The 27,167-nt window shown below is 34.5% G+C and overlaps 1 protein-coding gene across 3 annotated transcripts in view; it reads left to right on the plus strand.

Annotated features, from left to right (window-relative positions):
* LOC149549441 (Rab3 GTPase-activating protein catalytic protein) overlaps positions 1-15,936 on the plus strand; it is a 238,579-nt gene extending 222,643 nt beyond the window's left edge. For 2 of the 3 annotated variants that reach the window (XM_089792818.1, XM_089792819.1), the window contains exons 20-22: positions 11,794-11,971; positions 15,052-15,260; positions 15,384-15,936. In XM_089792818.1, the coding sequence (XP_089648944.1) occupies positions 11,794-11,971; positions 15,052-15,260; positions 15,384-15,683 (687 nt within the window). In that variant the 3' untranslated portion in view covers positions 15,684-15,936. Of the gene's footprint in view, positions 1-11,793; positions 11,972-15,037; positions 15,261-15,383 lie in introns of all 3 variants that reach the window. The other variant, XR_016354087.1, reaches the window with a different exon arrangement.
* Positions 15,937-27,167: the final 11,231 nt, after the last annotated feature.

Consider the following 27,167-nt stretch of genomic DNA (forward strand, 5'->3'; position numbering starts at 1 on the left):
GGGGGAGGATTGAATGGTCTAGCGGGTTTGAGTTCCGATAGTCAATCCCACAAATTTTGCACCTTGTGGTGGCTTTATACCTCCATGATATAATACACCTATACCATGAGAATGGTTTGTGTATGTGGTAGGATGCTAGTCAACCAATCCAAGACGTGTATAAAAAAGGAAGAGTAACTAGCCCTAGCAAATTGTGTTATGCTAGTGTGCTCTATATGTTGCGCTTGAAATAAACAAAAACGTATGAAATAAGGGGACTGCGTGTGCCCCCACTTAAGATGGAAGGATAATTTCTTATTTTAACATCTTAAGGAAATGATGAAGAAGAATAAAGCAATTTCAACATCAAGATAGTATCCACAAGCAACACCCAGTATGAGCCAAAGAGGTCACAACTCCTACAAGGCCATGGAAGGGAAGAAAGCAACAAGATACCCTATAAGAAGTGAAAAAGGAAATCCTTGAAAAGGAGAATACACTATTATGAGGCTCCCAGGCGTGGGATCTATCTACCATGAAAATCCAATTGCAAATAATGTAAGATTGGATGCCACATGATAAACAAATAACACACCCCAAAGGAATAATGGATCCTTGAGAAAATGAGACAGAGGGATATGATTCCCTTGCCCCCTAAGTGCATGAACGAGGCAAGAGAGGACCTATTATGCTACTCACAAAGTGAACCATGTGTGACAATGAGCCCCCAAGAGGAAAGCCAACAATATTTCATGGCATGGAGCAACATGATAGGGACTTAGATGTTATTTGAAGAAATTAAGATTAAAATAGAGCTCATCATAAGGAGATATGTGAATAACCTCATTATTAATGAGTTATTGATTCTTGTAATGTAAAGCTTGACAGTCATTAGTAGAGTGGTCATGATTACGATCATACATGCAAAATGGAAGATTCACAAGTTGTTGACTATGTTTTTTTCTACATTTAGGCCTAGGAATCACCATAGTGTGAAGAAGTTTGGGTAAAATAATTTCTTGATTAATAGAAGATATGTGATGAAGGAGAGGATAGGATTTGACACTTTGTTGCACACATCCTAATTCATGATTGACAATGGTGTGGATAGAGTACCCATTCTCCCCATTGCCTAAAGGCATATGATTTTCTTGTTGTTTACTCAGAGCCATGCTCAATGAATCTATGATAACCAGGACCAAAACAAGAATCCATATCACTAGGTTGGATATATTTGTCATGAGGGGAAGTAGCAACAAAGTCATTAGAAAGAGGAGTTGTGGCATATTTCATGAATGAGAGGTCATTAACTTTATACTCCCCAATAAAGTTTGGTGTGAAATCTAAGGATCCCTAATCATCTTTGAAAAGAAAACTTGTAGGAGGGTCATCATTAGATTCTCAAGCTTGTCTCTCCTCAACATTTAGACAACTATTTGGTTTAGTATCGGCATGAAGAGTGGACATCACATTATTATAGATAAACTTGACTTTTTAATGAAGAGTTGAAGGAATAGCATGCATAACATGTAAGCAAGGTCTACCCAAAAGAGGGTTATAATTAAGAGGTCCAGGCATAACATGAATAGGAGTATTTAGAATAACCAAACCTACTTTAATAGGTAAAGCAATGGTGCCTAAAGTTTTCTTTGAAACATTATCAAATGCACATATAGGAACATTGTCAGGTTTGATATTTCAAAAACACGAGACTTTGCATGGTAAAGCAACACATGCAAACAACATGCAAGTACATGCAACCTTAAAAAAGTAGACCCAAAAAATTTAAAGGGTGACCCAAAAGAGAGCTCAAAAAATCCAGAAAGAATATGTTGTTGGTCTCTCAAAAAACAAATGACAACCTAGTTGAGATCTCAAAAAACCTACCAAGAATCTGTAATTTTTTTATTTGGTGCAAAAAATTAGGGTTTTGAACAAAAATGGCCCAGCTGCAAAAAAACCACAAAAAATGGCAAAAATGTGCAGAAAAAATAGATGGATTTGGACAGAAATGGGTTGCAGAATCGAACTAGAAGTCGACGGATTCAAATCTCTCAGAACGGAAACCCTAGTCGGATTGTAGAGAGATTTGGAAGCAAATATGCATGTAAATAATTTTGAAAATAAAAGGCAGATAATTTCTACCAAGAAATTATAATTATTTTTTAATTCTTTTAGAGTATTGGCTCTGATAGCATATTATGAGGTAATTGGAAAATATTTGCTTGTTATTAACAGTGATCAAGATATCTATTTATACAAGAGACTGAACGATGTTTCCTTAAGAAACAATCATAAAGAACAGAAACATTCTATTCTAGAAATAGAAAATTGAATATTAGAAACATTCTAATATTTATAGAAGATTACAATAGATTAGCATTAGATGCTAAATAGAGATAATAGAAACTATCAATTATCATAATAATAACTTCTTTCTACACCTCTTAACTTTGCACTCTCAAATGCGACGTGATGTTTATGTTGCATCAACAATGCTCCTATACTTCCACTTGAAGCATCACACTCAAACTTCAAAGTTTTGGAGAAGTTTGGTATCTGATACTAGACATGTAGACATCACCTATTTGAAGGGCTAAAAACACTTTTGTGCTGAATCAAACCACACAATATCTCTCTTTTTAGTCAAATCGATGAGCGGTGCAACTACCTGAGAAAACCCCTAAATGAACATTCTATTGAACCTACAAAGTCTAAGGAATCCTTTGAGTTGTGTGGGATTGGTAGCAGTAGGCCATTTCATAATAGCCTTCTCTGCATCTACAATAACTCCCCTTGTTCTAATGATTTGACCAAGGTAAAGGAGCTTTATTATCAGGAAATCATACTTCAACTCCTTAGCATAAAGAGATTCAATTTCTAAAATGCTCAATGCCTAATCCAATGTTGCATGTCTTCCTCCCATGTCTTATTGCGAATCAAAATGCCATTGGGAAATATTAAAACAAATTTTCTCAACTGCTTTTTGAATTGTTGTTTCATGTGACCCTAAAAAGTAGTTGGAGTATTTGACAATCCAAAGGGCATCAATTTAAACTCAAAATATCCAAAATGGCACTTGAAGACTTTTATCGATATCCTTATGTCTCATCTAAAGTTGATGGTATCCTCATCTCAAATCTATCTTAGATAAATATTGGGCTCAATATAACCCATCAATCAACTCATTGTCATGGGGATTGGGTACTTGTTCTTGATTGTTTTCTTGTTTAGGGCCCTATCAATGCACCCTAATTGTACCTTCCTTTTTAACCATGACTAATGCTGATGCAAAGAGACTCTTGTTGGGTCTTATGTATGACATCTCGAGTAATTTCTTAATTGGCTTTTTTTATTACATCTTCGTGCCTCTTAGCATTTCAACAAGGAGTTGTAATTACATGTTTGGTTCCCTCTTTTAACTCAGTGGCATGCTCCATACCCCTGTTAGGTAGAACTCCAAGGGGAATACTTTAAAAAACCATGGTATGCTCGAATGACATTAATTCAATATTTGGGTGGTAACTATGCTTTTTCTAGTTTAGTATCTCTAAAACCTTAGGCATGATAAGACACTTTTCTACCCTCTCAATCTAACAATGTCTAATCAACCTCCCTATTGTCTTGAGTGACATTATTGGAATGTCTTTTGAGTATCACCTTTCTCCCTTGATGTTCAAACATCACTTCCATCCTTTGTAGGTTGAAAGAGAACTCCACAAGGGACATCTTCCAAACCATGCCAAGTATAATATCATTATCACCTTAGTTGCTAGATTTGTGACATATAGGTCGGATTCGGATCTGGATTTGAATTCGATCTGGATCTGGATCCGATTTTGATCCGGATCTAGATTGAGGCAGGATCCTCGATTCTTCCTGTGGATCCGTCAAGATTTGCAGCCTGCGGATTTTGATAGATCCACAAGAAGAATTGAGGATCCTGCTTGGATCCAAGCCGCAACTTGAGTGTCTAGTGCGGATCTGCGGCAATGGAAGACAAAAAAATTAAAAATGGTGGGCCCAAATGCATTTTTTAATGTTTTTTTTTGCTTCAAACCCTAAAAATACCCCCTTTTTCATGATGTAAGCTCATTTGCTCTCTATTTTGCTCTCTTATAGTTGCTAATTTGAGGTAAAGCGCTTGGATTCAAAGGAGATCGGTTGTGGATCTGCATATACCTTGCAAGAAGTGATTAAGTTATGCATTTCAACAATTTTCTTTAGTTCTTTCATAGATTATTTAGTTAGTTCTAGTTTTTCAAATTTCCAAGTTTTTGTGTAGTGTTGAAGCATGCTTTTCTTTAATTTTTTTTCTAGATTGCAAGAACAGAACAATGAGTAGTCAAGGTCAATGGGTGGGGCCGGATCACCAAAATTCAAAATTGATAAGCGGTCTCCTTTAGGAAGACACACAACAAGAATCACACAATGTCTTGGGGTGGGTCATACATATGCAAATGTAATTATTGCAATGTAAAATATAGAAGCTCCTATTCCCAAGTTAAACTACATTTTTTGGGATTTGCGGGGGAAGGAATTAACATGTGTGAGGGTAGTAGGGGAGATAAGAAAGGTTTACCAATTGCACAAATAGCAGCGTTAGCAAAAGAGCAAGAAGATGCTGATAGAGCAATTGCAAAAGGAAAACATAGTGCTTCCAAAAATAAAATACACCAACACCAGCATCCAAGCAAACAAGCACAAGAACACATCCATTTTTGCCTATGCCATCTACAAATGATGAAGCTGCAGACCCATTTTCACTCACCTGCAAGAGAGGCCCACTAGATAGGGCATTCCAAATGAATTGAGAGACAATGCTGATCACAAAGTTGGACGTTGTTTAATTGCAAATGGTGTTTCATTCAATTTAGTGAGATCACCTTATTGAAGGGAGATTATGCAAGCAATAAATGAAGCACCCTATGGTTACAAAGCACTTGGTTATGAAAAGTTGTACAATACCATATTACATGATGAGAGGAAAAATGTAGAGGCTGAACTTTAACCAATAAGAGATTCTTGGGTTCAATCGGGTGTGTCTATCATTTCGAATAGGTAGAAAGATTGTAAAAATTGTCCATTAATCAATTTTATTGTTCTAGGCACTAAGGGGGCAATGTTCTTGAAAGCAATTGATTGTGAACGACAAGAGAAAGATTCAAAATTTATTTCCCGCATTCTCATTGATGTCATAGAGTCCGTGGGTCCTGATAATGTTGTCCAAGTGGTCACAAACAACGTGGAAGTATGCAGGGTTGTAGGGTTATTGATAGAGTCTAGATATGACTATATCTTTTGGACACCATGCACTGTCCACTCTCTCTATTTGGCGATGAAATCAATTGGCACCCAAATAGATTGGGTGAAAAATATACATGAGGTTGAAGAGATTCAAATGTTTGTCACAAATCACATGTCATAGGCAATTTTTAGGAGTTTCTCGGACTTGGAATTATTAAAGGTAAATTTGTAAATTTAAAATTTAATTTATATATATTATTGGATTACATAATATTTTTTGTTGTTGTTGTTGTTTACATTTAACATGTTTTAAATGTATTACTATCTTGAGTTTAACATGTTCTTAGGTTGCTGAAATCCGCTTTGCCTCTCACACAATCGTCTTGAGACGACTTGTGAAGGTACATGAAACATTGAAACAGATGGTTAGTAGCCCCAAAATGTGAGAAGAATGATACTAGATGAGGATTGGTGGGGTCTTGTGACTTATGTGTTGAAATTCACCGATCCAATCATGGCAATGCTTCGCTTTGCAGACAGCGCGCCTTGGGGATATTTATGATTCCATGGACACTATGTTGGAAAAGATTAAAGTGGTAAGTTTTACATTCTTTTACAATCGTGTATTTGAGAGATATCTAGATTCTAAAGTTTAAATTGACATAATCTATAATTATAATTAATATTCACGTCTCATATCCTAGGTCATACAGAGGAGGGAGGATGATCCTTAGGACAACTTTTACAAAGAGGGTGGAAGCAATTGTTCATCATCAATGGAACAAGATGACCACACCTTTGCACCTCCTCGTATATGCTCTATCTTCAAGGTACTGTAGCGCTTATGTTATCCAATGTTTGTGCTATTGATATTTGATAATGTTCAATTGTATTATGTTATCCCCAGGTACTAAGTGCAGATGTACTTCGCCTTCCAAATAGAGTGGCACCATCTAGAGATGCAAAGGTTGCAAATGGGTAAAAGAGGGCACTAGCTAAAATCTTCCAAGACCCAAAAATTGGGGTGATGGCGAGGAATTAATTTTCCGCCTTCATCTCAGGAAATGATTTCCACCCTCTTGCTATAGTAGACCGAAGCATGATGGATGCCATTAAATGGTGGTACCTTTTGTTGGACTAACCACCAACGTTCCCCTTAAGGATTCGTGACTTGGCTTAATTGCCTTCTGTGTTCTATAAGTCTAGTGGTTGTATCGAGCATTGACAAGTCGATCGTTTGGTGCAATGACAACCCTAGCTTGTAACAAGTGGTATTAGAGTTTGGTCACAAGTTCAAATCTCCTCGGGAAATGCTAAGGGGGGATTGTTGGACTAACTGCCAACGTTCCCCTTCAGGATTCGTGACATGGCTTAACTGCCTCCTGTGTTCTATAAGTCTAGTGGTTGTATCGAGCATTGACAGGTTGATCGTTTAGTGCAATGAAAACCCTAACTTGTAACACCTTTGTGGGCAGGACTTCACATACCTCCAACCTCTTGCCATAAAGACCTTATCCAAAGTAAGTTTGTAAAATTTAACACTTAAAGTTAATTTCTTGAACTTAAAGTTAATGCTCTCAATTCCTTGAATTTATATTGATTGTTGTATTTACTATTGATATTATTTTAATTTCTCTCTAGGTTGCTAACTCTTCTGTAGTTGAGCAGTATTGGAGTACTTATTCCTTTATCCACTCGGTCAAACACACAACCGGTTGGCTGCAAAAAAAAGCAGACCTTGTGTTCATTTACAACAATTTGCATTTGTTGTCACAGAAGGATCCTAAGTACAAGAAGGGGCCCGAAAAGCTTTGGGATGTAGCACCCAAGACTCATTTAGATATGACCATCCGGGATCTCGCTAGATCCGCTTTGGCTGATGTGCATGCTGAGGAGGAGGATTATGAGTTCACAATCCCCTCTAGTACTAGTGGAGCTGTTTGGGTTCTTTTGGTGATGTAGATATGGCACTTGCAGCTCATCAGTACCCCTCTGATGCGAATTTTCTTGAAAATCCATTTGATGATTGGAATCAAAAACTTGATTCTTGATTCTTGATTCTTTTATGAGTGAATCATGTTACAAACTTTAAGTTTAATGATTTATATTTTGAATTTTCATAATTTCATTTTGTAATTCAGTAATTCAATGTGAATGTGTTAATTTTCTTTATAATCGTGAAAACAGATCACTTATCAAGTATACTAGATTCATAGATGCATGCTAGAATCATAGATTCATACTATGAAATGATTTAGTTTTAAAATTATGTATATTTCTCTGTTTTTTTAGTATGTATGTGTATATATATACACATGGATATATACACGAAGCCTCCACAAATCATAATTGGGAAAAAAAAATCCCGAATCCACTGATCAGATTCATGTGCCCGAATCAGATTCATTTCACGAACTGCCAACTAAGATTATCACCCATATCCACCAGTAAAAACTCATCTTGCAGTTCATAATCGCCAAACTGCATAGTTAGATTTGAAATTTTGCTAGTACAAGGGATTTTAGACTTGTCACCTACCATTACCTTAAAGATCTCATGCTTTTTTATTTGCAGCTCTCTTCTGGCCACTACCTTCTCATTAGTGAAATTATGTGTTGCTTGTGTCAATCGAAGCAACTTCTTGCTGTCCCAGTATAATGACGCTCACCTTGAAAGTAATTGCCTTTTGTGCACAGGTGAGCCAAGGAAGGAGCTCCTAGTGCTCTTCATCTGGAATGTTTTCCGCTTCACCATTCTCTGAATTAGATGACTGGTCTGATTTTTCTGATGCCGATTCATGAGCAGAAAAATACTCTCATTGCTGTGCCTTTTGCTTCATGGTACAGGTCTGTAAAGGATCTATTGGTTCCCTAAAATGAGAACACAATTTCCTCCTGAGATCATTCAGTTGTTCACTGTCCGAGTCCTTCGAATCACCTTGTTCCCAATATGATTCCTTTTGAAAATTCTTTTTGTCTTTGTCCTTTGTTTGTAGGAAATCCTTGGGGTGAAATTTTCTCCTGGAGGTTGCCTCATATCTCTAGCCTTTTTAATTGCTTCTCGTAGGGTAGGAGGATTGAATGCCTTAATCTATTCCCTCAGAGGTTCCTGTAACCCATTTGTAAATAGTATGTCTCCTCTCAAAATATTCATCACCAAGACTGGTAATGTCTGGAAATCATTAACCTATACATCTATTGAGTCCCATTGTTTCAGCTGTGCTAATATCTTAAAAAGTGGCTTTGGATCATTCTGGAATCTGGTCAAGTCTTTCAACTAATCTATCAGTGAACACTGCATAGGATGTGATCTCTGCATGATTCATGGTGATCATAGCATGATGCCACCATTTGTAAACAACTTCAACCATATGCAAAGCAACATATTTTATAGACTCTTGTTCAGTCATAGGGCTGAGAGTGAGATACGTGTTCTCTTTTTGAATCCATGCTCTTGCTAAAGTCTTACTAGATCCATCAAAACAGGGTAGGCTACTTTTTCCAGCCTTCCTGGGCAGTTCATTGGGTTGTTCTCTATTGCCCCTGTTAGGCATATGTCTCATCCTAACGTCCATACTGGTAGAGATATATTACGCTGAAATATGGCCTGGCAGCAATCCAATCCTATATAAGCTTCTGTTGTAATTCAACAATTGTAAGATCATTCCCTTCTATTGGTTCCACTCAGGGTGGCCAAACAGGCATAAGAAGTCTAGCCAAAGCTGCTCCATGGTACTGACTTGCAGCTTTGGGTTGATCCTCTCTATTTCTCTGCACATTATTTACCAGATTGTTTACCCATATCTAGCCTACAGCATCAACTAACTGTGCCATACACTGATTGCTTTGCTCATGGCTTTAAAGAAAAGTGTGCAAAAGGAGTGTTGTCCAATCTGGTTCTTGGTCCTTGATACCTCTTTAACCTTTTTCACGTATGTCCTCTAAATGTGATGAACGCATAGAATCTAAGTTACTGGTTTAGGTTTGGGGACGGATTTGGATAGAAGAACTCAGTTCGTGGATTCGTGAATTTTTTCTTATTATGGTTCGTATGGGTTCGTACGTGTGTATATATATGTGCATTTTATATACAAAAAAAAGAGAGAAATATACATAAATGTAAAACTAAATCATTTCATAGTATGAATCTATGATGTTTGATCATTGATCAATGCCAAATATCAAGACTCAAAGATTAACAATAAAAATTTAAATCCTTATCATTTATCTATGCTCATGATTCTGAAGAAAATCATCACATTGAATTACTTGATCATGTAAGTGTCAATCATTGATCAATCGTCAAATGGATTGTCAAAAAAATCTGGATAAAGAATAATAATAAAAAACCATTTCAAAGTGAGTTTGGGCCCACTTAATTTCACTTTGGGCCGTGGGTTCCTGGGGGTTCATGCGGATCCACACAGGATTCCCCCAGGTCCACACAGGATTCGTCTAGGTGGTGTGGATCCAGACGGGCCCACAGGTTGAAACACAGGCCCTGGATGAAACAAACATGGACCAGTCTGTGAATCCAAACTCAGTTTGCACCTGGACCTGGTTTGAGGGTGCAGGGTGCGAATCCAGTAATGTAGCTCATGGTTCTTGGAGTGTTGTTCTTTTGTATCCAAAAGCCAATGTTTCCAAAAACATTCTTCCTGTTTCAATACTTTTTTCTTGGTATCTTCATTTTCTTTCACTGATGCTGATATGAACTCATTAACCCACTGGATGGCAGGAATAACTATGCTTCGATACCACTGTAGTATGCTGCCCTTTGTTCTTTCTAATTAAAAAATACTATGATTTTTTGTTCTTTTAAACATGAAACATAAACGAATTCTAGAAAATAGAAATTCTGAAACAATGTAGACATCATGGAGTATAATAGCAAAAATTTCCAGATTTAGATGCTCGTTAAATTAATGGTGTTTTCTTCAATACAATAGCAATCAAGATCATTAAATACCCCTACATATCTAAGTCAAACATACTCAGAAAAAGTTGATGACTTGTACCCACTGCTGTAATGAAACAGACCTGCAAATGTCCAGATTGGGCTCCACATCGTCAACTTTGAGTGCCCAATATCATGGAATGATAGTAACTGTCTGCAACTCCTATCCACCACATAGGTCTGATCAAACCCTTCAAAACCTGTCCAAACAGCTTCAACAAATCCACAACCACCCTACTAATGATGGAACAATTATTTTGATAGACCTGTGTGATGTTAATTGTATGACAAGCACCTCATATCTCCCAGACTGTATCTTTCAATGGTGTGGAAGTTGTACTCTGCGAGGGGGTTTGTCCTCACACCCAGAAGAAAGCTTCCAATTATCTACAACCAAAACTCCAACAATGAACAACCTGAATGAATGAGAAAAGGCTCCAAACGCCTTTTTTTAAACTCAAACTTAATGCCCTAATCAGGATTGTGCAACTTTTAGTTTAATTTTCAAAATCACTGTGTCACCCTATGTTGTATGCTAACTTGAACCTGTATTTTTAATTTTTTGATTAAAACACCTTATGGCTCTCTAATCCTAGGAGTCTTCCTTTTCAAAATAACTTTATGTAGATGAGACCTGAAATGACTTAACTATACAATATTTAAATAACATAAGCGAAATATTTTAATTCTCACTTAAGATTCTTTGTTATATAAAAATAAAATCATGGACCACATATGAAATAAAATTATCACCAAACCTGATTAAATCATCACTAGAGATACCTATTCTCATCACTCAAAAACTACACAGTTAAATCCTGATAGCAATATTACTATTTTATTCTTGTCTTAGCATTTTGCATATTTCTTCGTAACCGATAACTTGCATTCCATCACCACGTGGTCCAATCGATCCCGTACCTTGCAAATCATTTTTACAGGGATCAATTACTTCCATGCCTGGAAATTGGATGGATGTTTCTTGCACATAATTCACAATCAGTGTTGCAAAACTTGTGAAAATAAATCTTTCCTCCCTGTCCTGAGCCCTGGACCACTCTTGAGCTAGTATAATACAGTTATATTTTGTGATGCAAAAAGAAATACTGGATCCTGAAGTGATTCATGTTCCCAGTTGTGAATGCTTTTCTGTGGATGGATTGCCTTTGGCTCTCTAACATCCTGATGAAATATGATTTTTTTCTACATAATAGAATCCAGAAGCCAAAGAAAGAAATATATATTATCTGTAAATTGTGCTCATCCATAAAAGAAAAATTTCTCCCCTCGTACCATTACCGGAATTTATGTTTGGTGCTATTGTTATATTCATAGTTGAAACTGAGCTTCATATTGTACTTCACACGAACCCAATGTAAATGATGCTTTAGTCAAGACAGGTTTTAAACTGACAGTGATACCCATTTAACTTCTTAAGGAGTGCCCCCTGTCTCAATGTCTTTTTGTAGATAGATCAGTATGTGCAGAATTTTATCCTGTGCATTTCGAAATAGTATATGGCTTTTGTAGGCAGTTTTCTGGGATCTTTTATATTTATTTTGGTGTTGTTTATATAAGCATGCTAATTTTGTGGTTCCCCCTTGAAATCAGGTCTTACACTATCTGGAAACATTAAGACCTCATCAACTACTTGGCCAGATGATTTGCACTGCTTTCAGAGCTGCTGCAGATACGTTGAATCAGACAGACTTTGGTAGGTTGAAACAGATGTTATTAAGGGTAGAACAATTGTACCTGACCATTGCTTCCTATTTGAAACCTTTCCAAGGTCAGTATTTTCTGTTCCTAATTTTTCTGTAGTTAGGGTATAGACTTATGTTTCGTTTGTATTTGTCGGTTATTAAATGATCTAAAGGTTGACGTGAACTAATCAAGAATGATCATTATAAAATGGTTTATAACTTATAATGCAGCGTGCTCAATTCTTTAAAAACTTGTGAGGCGGAAAAGCACATGGATGAAACAAAATGACAAATGGATGCAAAAATGGGATATCAACATCCAAGCTTGCCCGGATAACATTAAAGAAATAAAAAAGTTTGTCAATGAAAAATTTCGCAATATTCTGTGGACAAGACACATAGGGAGGAAAAAATCTTATTACATTAAAGAATTTAATCCCACTTCTAGTTATGATGAAAAGGCCTATATAAGGGCACCTATTAACTGGAAAGCAAAAATGTTGATGGCACAAATTAGAACTAGTTCACATCAGCTGCGATGTGAAACTGGTAGATGGCAAGTTCCAAAGGAAGAGTGGGCAGACAGAACATGTTTATTTTGCAATATGGGAACAGTGGAGACAGAGCAACACTTTGTCATGGAATGCTTGGCTTACAACGACATCAGATCTGATTATACAAAAATTTTGCAGAACAAGGACTTCAACTATTTATTTGAGGAAGATCAAGTGAAGAGAACAGCGGAGTTGATTATCAAAATTCAGAGAAGAAGAGACAAGTTAACCAAAACTTTGCAACTGACTAGTTTGGCTCCTGACTCGGGAGGGCGATTGCATGGGTCCCATAGACTACTTTAGTCTCGTGGACGTCATTAAAATCTATCATATCATATCATATCATTAATTAAGTAGTGAGATATGGTATATGACACATTAAATTTATGCTCCTAAAATAACATAACTATGATTTGAGATCTATGACTAAACTCTATAGTGAACAGTGGAAAATCTAGGAAAGCGTGTGAACTAATAGGCTGTTAGATTCTTCAAGATTAGGCTTAGTGTTAGTATTGAGTTCTCATAGGATCATATTCATGGTCATAAGAACAAATTAGTGTAATCATGTTTCAAATCAAATTATTCCGTGAAAGTTTGAAACATTAAGGCAGTCTCAAATGATAATGATGCTAGCATGTCCATTGAAGCTAATTGATCTTCTTCTTGTGCTGCTTATTTGAAATCAAGCATTCCCCTGCAAGCCTGGGCCTCATCATCAGTGTTGTCAAAGTTGAACGACTCATCTTCTTTATGTAGATTAATCAATTCCAACGTCTGAAGCAAACCCCTAATCTTTGATGGATTTTGAAGTTGTATAATATGCCACACCCCTACCTGGTATTGCATATTGTCGCACTTGGTATTGAATTTAATACCATAAGGTGTTAGAATGATGTGGATTCTGTTCTCACGTGTGCCCAATAAAGGACATTTTTTGAACTGCACCTGATCTGTATGGATTTAGATGCCCCACAACATTAACATAATTGCCTTTAAATCACAGATTTACGGAGAAAAAACCAGTTTTGTATGAAATGATAAAAAACAGTGCACAAAAATCAAAACAGATTGCAACATATTAAGTGAGATCCCAGATTAAATGTAAGGGTACATCCAGGGCAGAAAGTCTGACTTGTTTGAATCTTCAATTTCATCTTCAAAAAGCGTTTTAAACCTTTCTCTTAGGTCACTTTGGTGCCTGGTTGTGAATTTATTACTCGGCTGCTTGGAAGTTAAAAACTGAAAAAAAGAATGAGTGCATGTATTTTTATGTTTTTGCCGCAGTCTAGTTTGAGGCAAAACATTGCAAGTCTGACATAAAGATGTGGCAGCATTTTTGGTAAAAATTGGGCAATTCGGTTGATTTTTGAAGTCTAGACTTGACTCACAAGTCTTACTGACTCATTGTGTATCAAATTATTTGTGATTCATTCCGAGTCTGCGTGATTCCATGTGAGCTTTCAAACTATGCTAATACTAAACACATTGCATCAAACAATGCAAGATCCAAATTTCAATATGTCGTGGTCAAAATGATGATTACATTCAAAATTCAAATACAATTTGCCAATGGTCCAAGCCTCGTAAACATTCCAAAAGTTCATGCCAAACTCCTCATTGCTAGTTCGGTTGGTCTCCTCAAGGTTTAGTTCCACCAAAGTTCCAAACTAATGCAAACCAATCCTGTTTATGATGAATCATCATCTACCTCATTTGCCTCTACTTCCTATTGGGTTGTTGAATTCTCCTGGTCCTGTGTTGTAATTAATGAGATTAAAAAATGCTTGTTTTTTGCCATAGACACACACACATGTGAAAGGTCACATTTAGATATTATACACTAAATGGAATAACTTACGATATTTCAAAAAGTTTCAAGGAGGCATCCCCTAGGACTGAGATGCATCTCCTATCCGGGAGACATCTCTGAATTTGGTAATTAACAGCATATGCAATTCTGGTTTTGATACTTAAATTTAAGTTTTACTGTTAGAAAATTAATAGATTATATAAAAATTTGCGACTCCGAGTACTTATTCTTCAAAAAATGATGTGTTGATTCCTGTACCAATCTCCCATATTAGTACCAGTCTCCTGGCAAGCTTTGATATTTCAGAATTCACACTAATAGATAGTTCATATCATGAATGCCTCGTCTTTCTTCACTTTACTAGCAGAATACTTTCAGCCCGGACAATTTGGATAACTTCTAAGAGATTTTTGCTACCATTTGAAGTTAGGATTATGGAACATTTATTATATTTATAGAATCGTGCAGCTCTTCGGATGTATGGGTTGCCATTTGTATTTAGTTCAGTTGAACGGAGATAATGTATTTGTGGATGGGAATGCACCTATATGCTTGTAGGGTTAATGACTAAATAATGAAGATAAAAGATATGTAGGATGTTAACGGAGGGCATTACAACAATACATGTCTTCTATTGTTACAATGTCAAACTTCTAGTCTGAAAGCTGGACACGACTCAACTCCATACTTTTTTCCATATGATCATTCATGCATCTATTTCTCAACATTTAAAGCTTTTGCACAGTTCTTATTTGTTGCTGCTTCAAGAAGCTTTATTTCCGCAGTGTGTGTTTGTTAGATGGGCAAATATTTGAAGACCTTGAAGATTTACATGGTGATCTGCGACGACTATGTTCTGTTTTTGAACAAACAGAAAGATTACTGATTTTTGCAGCATCACTTCATCAAAAATTATCCTGCGTTCCCCGCCTTGCGACAACCATCTTTAATGATCACTTTAAGCACTCAGTGGACAAAAACCAGTACCCTGTGAATGATCTTGATGAGGTACCATTTGGACAAACACTAATGTTCTTTCGTGTGACTCTTAAGATGCTAATGGTTGAACATATTAGATGTGCTAGAGAATTTATGGTGCATTTGGAGTGATTGATTGTTTTTCATTTTCAGGAGTTCCGCATTGAGCAGTTTGTAAGAATGTATGAAAGAGATTCTGTGGCAGCTATTTTTTCTCCTCCTACTCCTAGCCAGTCATGGAGGAAAGTATTGAGTATGGGAAACTTCCTTAACGGGCATGAGCCTCAATCACGGGAAGTGGTTTTCTCACTCTATGACAGTACAGGTTATAGACATTATGGAGGAGGCGAGAGTTTGGAAAGCACGAGTAGAGGTTTACAAACTCATATGATGTATACATGTGGAACGTCAAATGATTTACAAGTTGCACTCTCAGTGACATCAAGCGACTAACTTAGATGGATTACATTTGTTTATAGTAATGTAGAATCATTCATGCTTCATTTGGTGTATTGTTATGATTCTTTTACTTAAATGTAATATAGTCTCATTCAAAGTGCACACAGTAAAACGTAATAAGTAATGATATCCAGCCATTTTATGTAGTATATGCGATACATTTTACTCTTGGGTTAAGAGCACTTCCGAGCTACAGACAAGGAAAGTTAATATTTCAAAATTCATTATTAAAAAATTCATTACTCTTGATGAATGTTTTTGAAAAATGATATTGTAAATCAAAAGTGCCTGAAAAACATTCAGGCAAGTGCTCCCATTTAAAAAATAAAACAAACAAAAATTCTAACTTATACTCATAATAATTATGTATCCTCGTAGTGAAAGTGTCATCTGAGAAGTATGTTCTAGTTTGAGTAGCAGTTGTTGCTTGTGTTATAAGGCTTCTTCTAACTATGTTATTAGAGTAGAGAGTTTGAGTTGTAAAACTCATAAATGATTTTACAACACAAACTGAAACCAAAATATGGAGAATGAGGGAAAAGTTGTGGGTATAAGGTTCCTTGTAAGTATGTTATTAAAGTAGAGAGGTTGAGTTGTAGAACTTATAAATGATTTTATAACACAAACTGAGACCAAAATATGGAGAATGAGGAAAAGGTCTTTTAATTATAAATGTTTTTATTTTTAAAATTTTGAGTTTAGTTAACTGCAAAATTTGAAAATATTAATTCTACAAAATATTTGTAGTTTATTTCAATCAAACAATCAAATGTATGATTAATACCAGAAATCTCTAATATACACCAAGTAATAGATTTTTTTAAAAATAACACAGAATTGTAATTATTAGGTTAAATGTGTCAAAATCCATTTAAATATTAAAGTAAAATAAGTTAGGAAAGAGATCATAAAGTGAGATAACTTCCCTGGTAAAACCTAGAAAAAAAATAGGAAAAGTAAGAAAATTCTTTAGGTGGCTATTTATGGATTTGCTACAGTGAAAACTTTACTTCGGTATTCCATACCACATAGACAACCTTAGTCTTGATAGTATTTAAATTGTGAATAAAAACTCTTAAATAAGCAAAATCTTAAATATAGTCAATGTCGACACTTGGGAATCATAAATAAAACAAATATAGTCAATGTTGGCATAGAGGAAAGTCGATATTTCAAAATTCATGACTAAAAATTTCATTACCCATGTATGAATGTTTTTGAAAAATGATATTGCAAATCAAAGTGCCTAAAAACATTCGGGTAAGTGCTCCCATTTGAAAAATAAATAAAACAAAAAATCTAACTAATAATAATTATGTATCCTAGTAGTGAAAGTGTCATGTGAGAAGTATGTTCTAGTTCGAATAGTTATCAGGCTTAACTATGTTATTAGAGTAGATAGTTTGAGTTGTAAAACTCATAAGTGATTTTACAACACAAAGTGAAACCAAAAAATGGAGAATGCGAGAAAAGCTGTCAGTTATAAGGCTTCTTGTAACTATGGTAGGGAGATTGAGTTGTAAAACTCATAAATGATTTTGCAACACAAATTGAGACCAAAATATGGAAAATGAGGAAAAGGTCCTTTAATTATAAACATTTTAATCCTCTAATTATAAATGTTTTTATTTTTTCCATAAAGCTTACATAAAATTTTGAATTTAATAAAATGCAAAATTTGAAAATATCAGTTCTACAAAATAATCTTGCTTGAGTGTAAACTTCACACACTATATTAGAGTTAAGCAGATATGGTTTTGTTTAAATACTTAAGATATTATATATATATATATATATATATATATATATATATATATTGGTTAACTATTTTTTTTTAAAGTTTAATTATACATAAAAATGAAACTAATAAATAACCAAACCATAATTGACGCAAGGGGTGAACTAGTGAAAATATTTGGGAACATAACTAAAATCACTTTCTAGCTATAGAAATTAAACATAAGTGGAAAGAAATATGTACAAAAGTTTAAAAGTATTTGTTTAAGACACTAACATGATTTGAGAAAATCTATGCAATGCATTTAATCCAATAAAACAATCAATTGTATGATTAGTACAAGAAATCAATTATCTACACTAAGTAATGGAAAAAAATAAAATAACAAGGAATTATAATTATTAGATTAAATTTGTCAAAATCCATTTAAATACAAAAAGTGAATGAGGTTAGGAAAGAGATCATCAAGTGAGATAACTTCCCTAGTAAAACCTTAAAAAAAAGAAATGTAAGAAAATTCTTTAGGTGGCTATTTATGGATTTGCTATAGTCAAAACTTTACTTAGGTATTCCATTCCACATAGACAACCTTAGTCTTGATAGTATTTAAATTGTAAATTAAAACTCTTAAATAAGCATAATTTTAAATATAGACAATGTTGGCTCTTAGGAATCATAAATAATGATAGAATGTAAATAGTAGGAGAAGGGGAATAATGCACCAAGAACAATGTCACCTTGAAAATTTTGAATAATATCAAGAAGACCGATGTTGCTCTATTTCAACTATTGTGATGGTTTGACAAAGATATACCCTAAAAATATAACAATAATTACAAATAAGAATGATTGCTAGAGCTTTACGAAATAACAAAGTTTTTCTATTTTTCATTCAAGAAGATATAACTTAAAAAAAATTATTCTTAATAAATAGGATGAATATTGAAAAAAAGAAAGAAAATAGAACAAGGGTTGAAGTATTTCTCAACTTAGCATGGAAAGTGGTCACCTTCTTGACTTTTAGTGAGATGAGAGGAATATAATGCTTGAATAGCTATTGGATGTTAAATTTTTGCAAGATGCTAGAAAATCATGTAGATATCTATTTGTAAAGAATACAAAAGGTAGGAATTCTTGTACTATTATGGATAGTATGAACTCAATGTGCTTATGACATATATTTAAGGTCTCATGTATGATTACAAAGTAAGGACAAGATATAGTGCAAAATTGCAAGGGTGTGGTTTTTCACATTACATAGCTAAAAATATTGGTTATGATTTTTTTTAGTAAGATCAATTGGGTTGCAAGCTTTGAGATTTGCTAGGGTTTTGGGTTGTATACTACCATTCTTAGGAATCCTTGCATATCTTCCTTTGTTATTGTTATTGTGGGATTAGTAGGGCTATAATGGCTTCATCTAATGGATAGTATGAACTCAATGTGCTTATGACATATATTTAAGGTCATTCATGTATGATTACAAAGTAAGGACAAGATATAGTGCAAAATTGCAAGGGTGTGGTTTTTCACATTACATAGCTAAAAGTATTGGTTATGATTTTTTTTAGTAAGATCAATTGGGTTGCAAGCTTTGAGATTTGCTAGGGTTTTGGGTTGTATACTACCATTCCCTTGCATATCTTCCTTTGTTATTGTTATTGTGGGATTAGTAGGGCTATACTGGCTTCATCTAATGGATAGCATGAACTCAATGTGCTTATGACATATATTTAAGGTCATTCATGTATGATTACAAAGTAAGGACAAGATATAGTGCAAAATTGCAAGGGTGTGGTTTTTCACATTACATAGCTAAAAATATTGGTTATGATTTTTTTTAGTAAGATCAATTGGGTTGCAAGCTTTGAGATTTGCTAGGGTTTTGGGTTGTATACTACCATTCTTAGGAATCCTTGCATATCTTCCTTTGTTATTGTTATTGTGGGATTAGTAGGGCTATAATGGCTTCATCTAACTTAGGCCCAATAGTTAATGCTGGTGTTAGAGTTGTTGCTTTAGATGCTCATGGAGCTATCATCGAATAAATGCCTTGGAAAATTCATTCTGAAAGTGTTTTACAAAGTATACCCTCTCCTTATGTTGTGCTTCTTGTTCAAGATTGTTATAATGCCTATGAATGGCTAGAAAAACTTACTTTGATAGGCTATTTCATGGGTAATAATGCCTATGAATGGCTAGAAAAATTTACTTTGATAGGCTATTTCATGGGTAGAATCCCTCTTGAAAGCATAGAGTTTGGCTTGAAGGCATCCAAAGCCTTATGAAAGGTTTTTTTGTTTCTATTTTTTTCCAACCCTTATCATGTTGAAGGTATCCTCTCTCATGGGCCATGGTCTATCTAGTCTTCTTTGTTCTTTTTTCTACATTGGTCTTGAGACTCTTTTTTGTCTCGAATGACAAGAAATTGAGTGTTTTGGTGTGGGTCAAATTTCATGGTCTTCCCTTATTGGGGTGGCCTTTCATGCAAACCATTTCTTAGCCTCTTGGCAAGGTGGTTTGTCTTGAAATCAACCCTTTTTAAAATAATCATCCTCAAAAGAGGGTATGCATTGAGGTTAGCCTTCCAAGGGACCTCAAAGAAATTGTGAAGATTCAAGTGGGTGGTCACACCTTCACCTAGAAGGTGCTTTATTTAAATCTTCTCAACACTTGTTATGGTGTCAGTTGATAGAGCATAAGATTAAGGATTGCTCTCTGATTGTGCCTTGACTGAAGCCTCCTTTTAAGGAGTTTGGTTCCTACTTGAAAACACAAGAAAAATTGAAGAATGGACTATGGTGGTTCAGAAAAGCAATTGCTTTTCTACTTTCACCCATAAGAAAATTGTAATTTCCTCTTCCCAACCAACTTTGGACACTTCCAAGATGGCTTATGCTTAGGTGGTGCCTACTCTCGTTGTAAGGCCTACCCAATAGGGGAAGGAGGCTTCTATAGGTGCTCCTGAACCTCCTTGGGTTTACATTCCACCTGTGACATTTGCTATTAGTGCTTCACAATCCTTACACCATTCTCACAATCTTTTTGTGCATGTTGAGACTACCAATGTTGGTTTGGAGAAGAAAAGAGTCATTTCAGGAGGGGATTCTCCTTATAACTTTCAAACTACTTTTGAGTTCTTGCACAACAATCTCTCCTCTCGAGTGGACACGGATAAATGCAATATTATTTACATGAATTACATCTCATGGAATGTTCGAGGTCTTACTGACCTCCAGAGACTTTACTATGTTTGAGATATTGATCAAAGGGTTTGTAGCATAGATGTCCTTTGTCTCTAGGATGTTAAAATTGTTGTTGCATGCCATTTTATTTGGGCAGATAGCTTTGTTTTTCTACTTTGCATGACATTAGTCAAGGTGGAGTCACTACTCTCCTTTCCCCTTGTTGGCATTCTAAAGTTATTGCTCATGATTTTAACCCCATGCAGAGAGTTGTATGGGTTTTGATGTCCTTAGACAATAATTCCTTTGGGATAGTTAATATTTATGCTCCCACTAATGCCATTGAAAGATCACATTTGTGGCGATGGATTGCATACCATTTGACTCTCACAACTTGGGTCACGTATGACAACTTAAATATGGTTGAGGTAGGTAAGGATGATATATTCCTTTTCGATGGACTACTAGAGAGGGAAGTTTGGTACTACATGTGTAATAAATTGAGACCTTTTGATCCCAATACAAATCATTGGTGTCTGGGTGGTATTTGGTATACTTGATCTAATTTTAGAGTTGGTTTTGTATGAATCTTTAAAAGGCTTGATGATGCCATGATTACAGTTCAATATTTTTTCACATTTCTTGAGTGAGAATTACCTATCATTCCCTTGGTTGACATGTTGTTGTGAGACTACTTTCCTATTCGTTTTAGCAGTGATTGACAAACAACTCATACACGTGCTTCATGAATGCTCTTCTTGAATACATCATTTCTTAATCATCAACCCACTATTACCCATATTCAACAAGTTTGGAACCTAAAGCCTAAGCCAATCAAGCTCTTGGCAAGATTAAGTGGTAGAATGACACCATAGCTGACATTGCTAGATTCTTGTGCATTTATGGTCACCAACTTGCTGTGTATTGTAGGCGATACTATGATGCCAACACCAAATATCTTCATTCTATCATTAAAGCTTTGGCTTTGTATCCTTTTGATGCGGATCTTCAGATCAGGTTAGCCCACCTTCAACATTAGAAGCAAGTTGCTGACACCCCCAGGCTAGAGTTGCTCTTATCAAAGCTCATCTTTATTGACTTAAGGTTGGTGATAGGGCCTCTAAATAATTTTTCTTGGCTTTGTGAGTTTGTCACACCTTTGTGGATTTAAGAAAATTAAAGGACAAGTAGTGCTCATTGAGCTTCCTAAAATTCTTCAAGCTTTTGTCTACCTTTATGAGAAGGTTTTTATAATGCAAGGAAGTTTTCTTGCTACAAATCAAGCTTTAAAGGATTGTATTATCATAGTGCCTCAATGAGTCTCAAAGGAGCATAAATTATTTTGCGATCAAATGCTCACAATTAATGATCTTAGGGACGTTGCCTTCTCCATGGTGGATGACAAGACCATGTGATGGCTTCCCTTATGAATTTTACAAGGGCTTCTGGGATCTTGTTGGCCTAAACCTTCACAAGGTTTACTTGGAAATTTTTTATTCCTAGGTGTGGGGGAAATGATTAAGAAAGGAAACATTAAATTCATACCCAAACCATGAGATCCATTTGCAATTAGAAAACTATTACTTTGATCAATGTCTCATATAAGGTCATGACCAAAACATTAGCTCTAAAGATCTATCATATCCATCATTTGGTGGCTAGGCTTGAGAATACTGGGTTCATTAAATCCTAGTTCATTCTTGACAACATTATTTTTGTTTGAGATGATATGGATTGGGCTTGGAAGTCCAAATAGTCTACAATCTTCTTAAAGTTTGATTTTTCTAAAGCCTATGGCCACATTGAATAACACTTGATTTGGTAATGGTACAATCTATTGACTTTGGACCAAAATTCATTCAGATTGTACAAATGCTCTTTGAGGATGCTTTTGCTCGCATTTCCATTAATGGATGAAAATATGTGGCTTTTGGCATGTTCAAATCCATCCACCGTGGTTGTCCACTAGCCCCCACCTTATATGTTCTTGCTTTGAAAGGCTTTAGTTGCTAGCTAATGCAATCTCTTCTAGTCTTGTGAGAAGGATTTCCCTGTTTGAGTCAGCTTGTCAATGGGCACTTCATAGGTGCCTCCTATATCACTCACATTGAGGATGAAGTTAATTCCAAAGCATCTCTTCAATTTTTGGAAACCTTGTCTTGCTTTTGGGTTGACTATCTAATGGAACAATAATTTATGTTACAAGGAATCTTTTCTTTTAGCTTAGTCACAACTTTCCCATTATGGTTGGAAATGAAATCAACATGGCGAAATATTTCCTTTCCTAGGCATTCCTTTTGCCTATCAAGCTTCTCTCATGGACCTATAGAATGAGGTCCTTGGTAAGATAGAGAAGAAATTAGACTACTGGATCACCACACCTCTTTCTTTTGTTGGAAATTTCTAGATTTTTTTTCTAAAATTTTGTTTTCTACCCATGTGTATTAATCTTCATGTTAGGATCCTTCCAAGGCCTCTTATATGAAGCTTGAAATGTTCCTTAGAGATTCTCTCTAGGTCTTCAAAGCTAATCATCACGGGTTAGTTTCCTGGGAATATTGTTGTCTTCCCAAAGAATCTAGAGGGTTGAACCTCCCTGCAACTCACAAAAGAGGACTTTCCTTGTGTGCTATGTAGATAATCTATGCATTCACTAGAGATGAGGCCTAAATAGTTCTTCTCCAACACTAATTTCCTCAAGCTTTCTTATTAACAAATCTTCTTTAAATGGGATTTTCTTTTAAACCCTTGTTTTAAGGGACCTAGTTTAGATCTGGGGCATCTATATTGCCAAAAGTATTTGGAAATATTGGGAGTCCATCAAGCCCTAGCTTTGATGTCCTAGATATGGTTTTCAAGATGGGCTTTCTATGAATCGACACAATCTCTAGTAGTCTCTATTTTCTTTGTAGGGTGTGCCACTTGCCAAGATTGAGGTGGTTAGTGCTCTATGTTTTCACAAATGAGACATTAGGACTCCCAAAAATATTTTTGCTAGAACCATTGAGTGTTTGAATGTGGAATGATCTCCATGTAAAGTTTTGAATTGGTCACCCAGATTGAAAGACTTATGATATGCTTATTTCAACCTTTCCTACAACATTGGTATCAAATCCATCAAGCCTTAGTGCAAGTATTTGAAGTAGTATCCTTGGAATTCTCTTCTAGTTACAAATCTAAAAAGGGTAATCACTAGTTAGTACAACATTTTGATATGGTTACCTTTCTCAAGCAGTGTTGGCACTTGTAGTCTTCCCAGAAAGCCTAGAGGATTAAATTTCTTAATGTTTGGTCCACAACCACTGAACCCAAGATTACACACTTTCTCTAGTGTGTTATTTTTAAGGTATTTTCTTGGGTTTCAACTTAAACATCTAGTAGTTCCTCATCCCAAATGCCCCTCATGTGGTGATCCTGTATCCCTCGACCTTTTTTTGTGAATAAATACTTTAATATTATAAATTAATAGAGAAGACCTATTCATTAAAAAAATGGTTATGATGCCAAGTTAGGAACTACATGTGGATTATCCTCTAAGGTTTAAAGATGAATAATTTTATTGGGTAAATATTCTATGGAATTGACAAGAACCTAAAGTAAGCCAAGATTTGATCTCTTTTGTTTTTTAGTAAGCGACTCATATGCAACATGTAGGTAGGAATATCTAATTTAATTAGATTAATATAGTAAAATAAAATTCTTTAAATTATTTATCCTACACTAGAATAGCAATATTGCAATAAAATATCTCACTTGACTAAACATAAAGAACCATGTTATTCACCAAGTCTTTAGTTATTTGTACTTTTATCTAGATTGTCAAAAGTGTCCTATTAAACTAGATTCTTAATTTTGCTAAGATTGAGTTGGGAACCAACAACACAAATAAGAGTTTGATTTTGAATTTGATTTAATTAAAATTAAATGTAGTAAGATAAAGATGGAAATAAATAATAACATTTAATAATGGATGTTGAAGTTCAATAAGTTGACTGAGACATCAGATCTAAAGGGTTATGAAGAGAAATTTCATATTTTTTGATGGAGGAATATAGTGATATCTAGCTATTAAGATGTCTATACATTTCTAGGGACAACAATATGATTGAGAATGTCTTGTACATAGAAATTTAAATAACTATCAGAAGAACAAAACTTATTAAAAATATAAACTAAATAGTAAATCATCCTTTTGTAAACAAATTATGGCAATTTACAAGGGAAGATAGAGGTAGTGTGTCACCAATATTTTGTGGTATAGATTTTTGTTGAAGTTTGATATGAGAGTTGGAAAAAGGGTTAAGACTACTTAGGAACTTTCCATAGTGGTCAAGCCCTAATAGAACCAAGCTTGATTTAATAAAAATCTATAATATAATGTGCACACACATAGGAACATGCATATAGTTAGTCCTAATAAATTTTTTTGTGCTATGTGATTTTATAAATAGAGGATGTGAAAAATAAAAAAGCAGTGTTAAACATGCGTAGTGTTTTTATGCTATAACATAATAAGTAGGAAATAAGATGAATATGAAGAAGGAAATATATTTTGAGTCTAGAAATGACTAAATAGTTTATTTTCTTAAATATTTTAAAGAACCATGTATCAATATCGATTCAAAGGTAAAAGTAGAAAAAATGGAAGAATGAGATAGACAAGGAAAATGGAGAAGCTTGCGAATGGGGCTTCATTTCCACCTAATTTATCTTAAAGAAAGAAGAGGAATAATACACTAATTTACACCTATGGATAATATAATTCTTATACAACATACGTGATAACAAATAAAATGCTTTAATGGTTTCATTGATGTAAGAAGTTGCTAAATAGTTAGATGAATATCATTAAACATTTATTAAAAAAATAAAAAATTTACCAATAAAAACCTCTGAGTATTTTTTGACAAGAAGGTTCTTTCAAATATGGATGACCTCGATGCTTGAACTTATTTAATGGTACAAAAAACAACAAATAAGAGGTCAAATATCTATACTTTGTTAATTATTATTGAATATTTAAGAGATCATTGGAGAGAGTAGGTATAATTTTTTTAGCAACTATTCTTTAGAACTTTCTATGTAAAATATGGTAGTTGATTGTGTGTGTGTGTGTGTGTGTGTGTGTGTAGTTGTTGCCAAAACTCTTTTATAAGCTTGATCTCTTAATTTAAGACATATACTTTTGAAATTAATAAGAATTATTAGAGAGTAATTGGTGTAAAATAAAGAATACATTGTTAAATTGAAACCAACATATAAACATGTAGGTGGTGAAAGTATTGAATACTGATATTTTTGGTCTTTTTCTTGTTTGAAAAGAGACAAAAACAAACTCACAAAGATGTCAACATGGTCATGTGAAATTATTGGGTTTAGAATTTAAGAAATTAAGCATGAAATTTGAGAAAAATGGTATAGATATTGTGGATAACTTTGCAACTCTTAAAATTTTAAATCCATGCAATCACATTTTTGATTGGATATAGGGGTAAAAAAAATCCATGAATGTAATTTAAGATATGCTAACCAATTTCAAACAAAAATGAGCACAATTTATAATGCATGCAAATTTTTCCACCACAAAACTGTAAACTTGAAGAGGCATGCCACCTTATGATGAGATTATGTGTAGAACAGATAAATTAAGAGGAAAAGATTGAAGATATATAAGTTGGACTAGATAGTTGGAGCTACTTAAGAAACTCTAAAACTTGTGAAAAAGATAACTATATGTGAGAAAGTGTACCAAGTTTGATTGCCTCAAGCTTTATGCAACTCATGTTAGATATGATGTAGGGAAGACTTTGTGATATGTGAATATCTTGGATGCTATTATTCAAGATTAAATTAACTTATTACTTAGCTCACTACATATTCGTAATAAATTATACTAAAGATATAAGGGATGTCCCAAAACTAATAAGGAGTACCACATAATGATAAGAATGAAAAAGACAATCAAATAGTAAACGTAAATGAAGGTTGTAGCAACTATCAAAGTTGTAAAGAAAATTAAATATCCAAGGATGCAAAAGGAAAGGAGTCTATGTATGGGGAAGTAGGTCACTAAGTAATCAATTTTCTAGAATCTATGAGAGAATGTAAAGATGTATTGAGAAAGGAGATCACATTTCACAAGTTAGTGAAGACTTGCAAAGTAAAGTCAAATAGTAACTCTAAAAGGTGCAGAGAACATAGTGTTGCACACAGTTTTATTAAAAATAATAAATAAGTCAAAGGATCATGGTCAAGAAAGAGTATCTTGCACACCTTTTAGATTTGAAGAAAAATATTGTAAAACTATTAGAGATAGAGGAAACACTTATAATTTGGTGACCATAGAGATGACATAACAATTTAAATTATAACCAATTTATAATGTTATAATTCTAATCATGTTTCATGGATACAAATATGTAGTAATTGATTATAAATGAATAATGCTTAGTTATATCCATATTAGATGTTTTTTAAACGAAAATTTGGGCAATGATTCCTATGAATTTTTTTCATGCATATTTAGATAGAGCATAGATATATTTACTATTTTTG

This window comes from Cupressus sempervirens, chromosome 7, assembly GCF_028749045.1.
Source record: "Cupressus sempervirens isolate cs-2001-9-10 chromosome 7, ASM2874904v1, whole genome shotgun sequence".
In the NCBI taxonomy this organism is placed as follows: domain Eukaryota; kingdom Viridiplantae; phylum Streptophyta; class Pinopsida; order Cupressales; family Cupressaceae; genus Cupressus; species Cupressus sempervirens.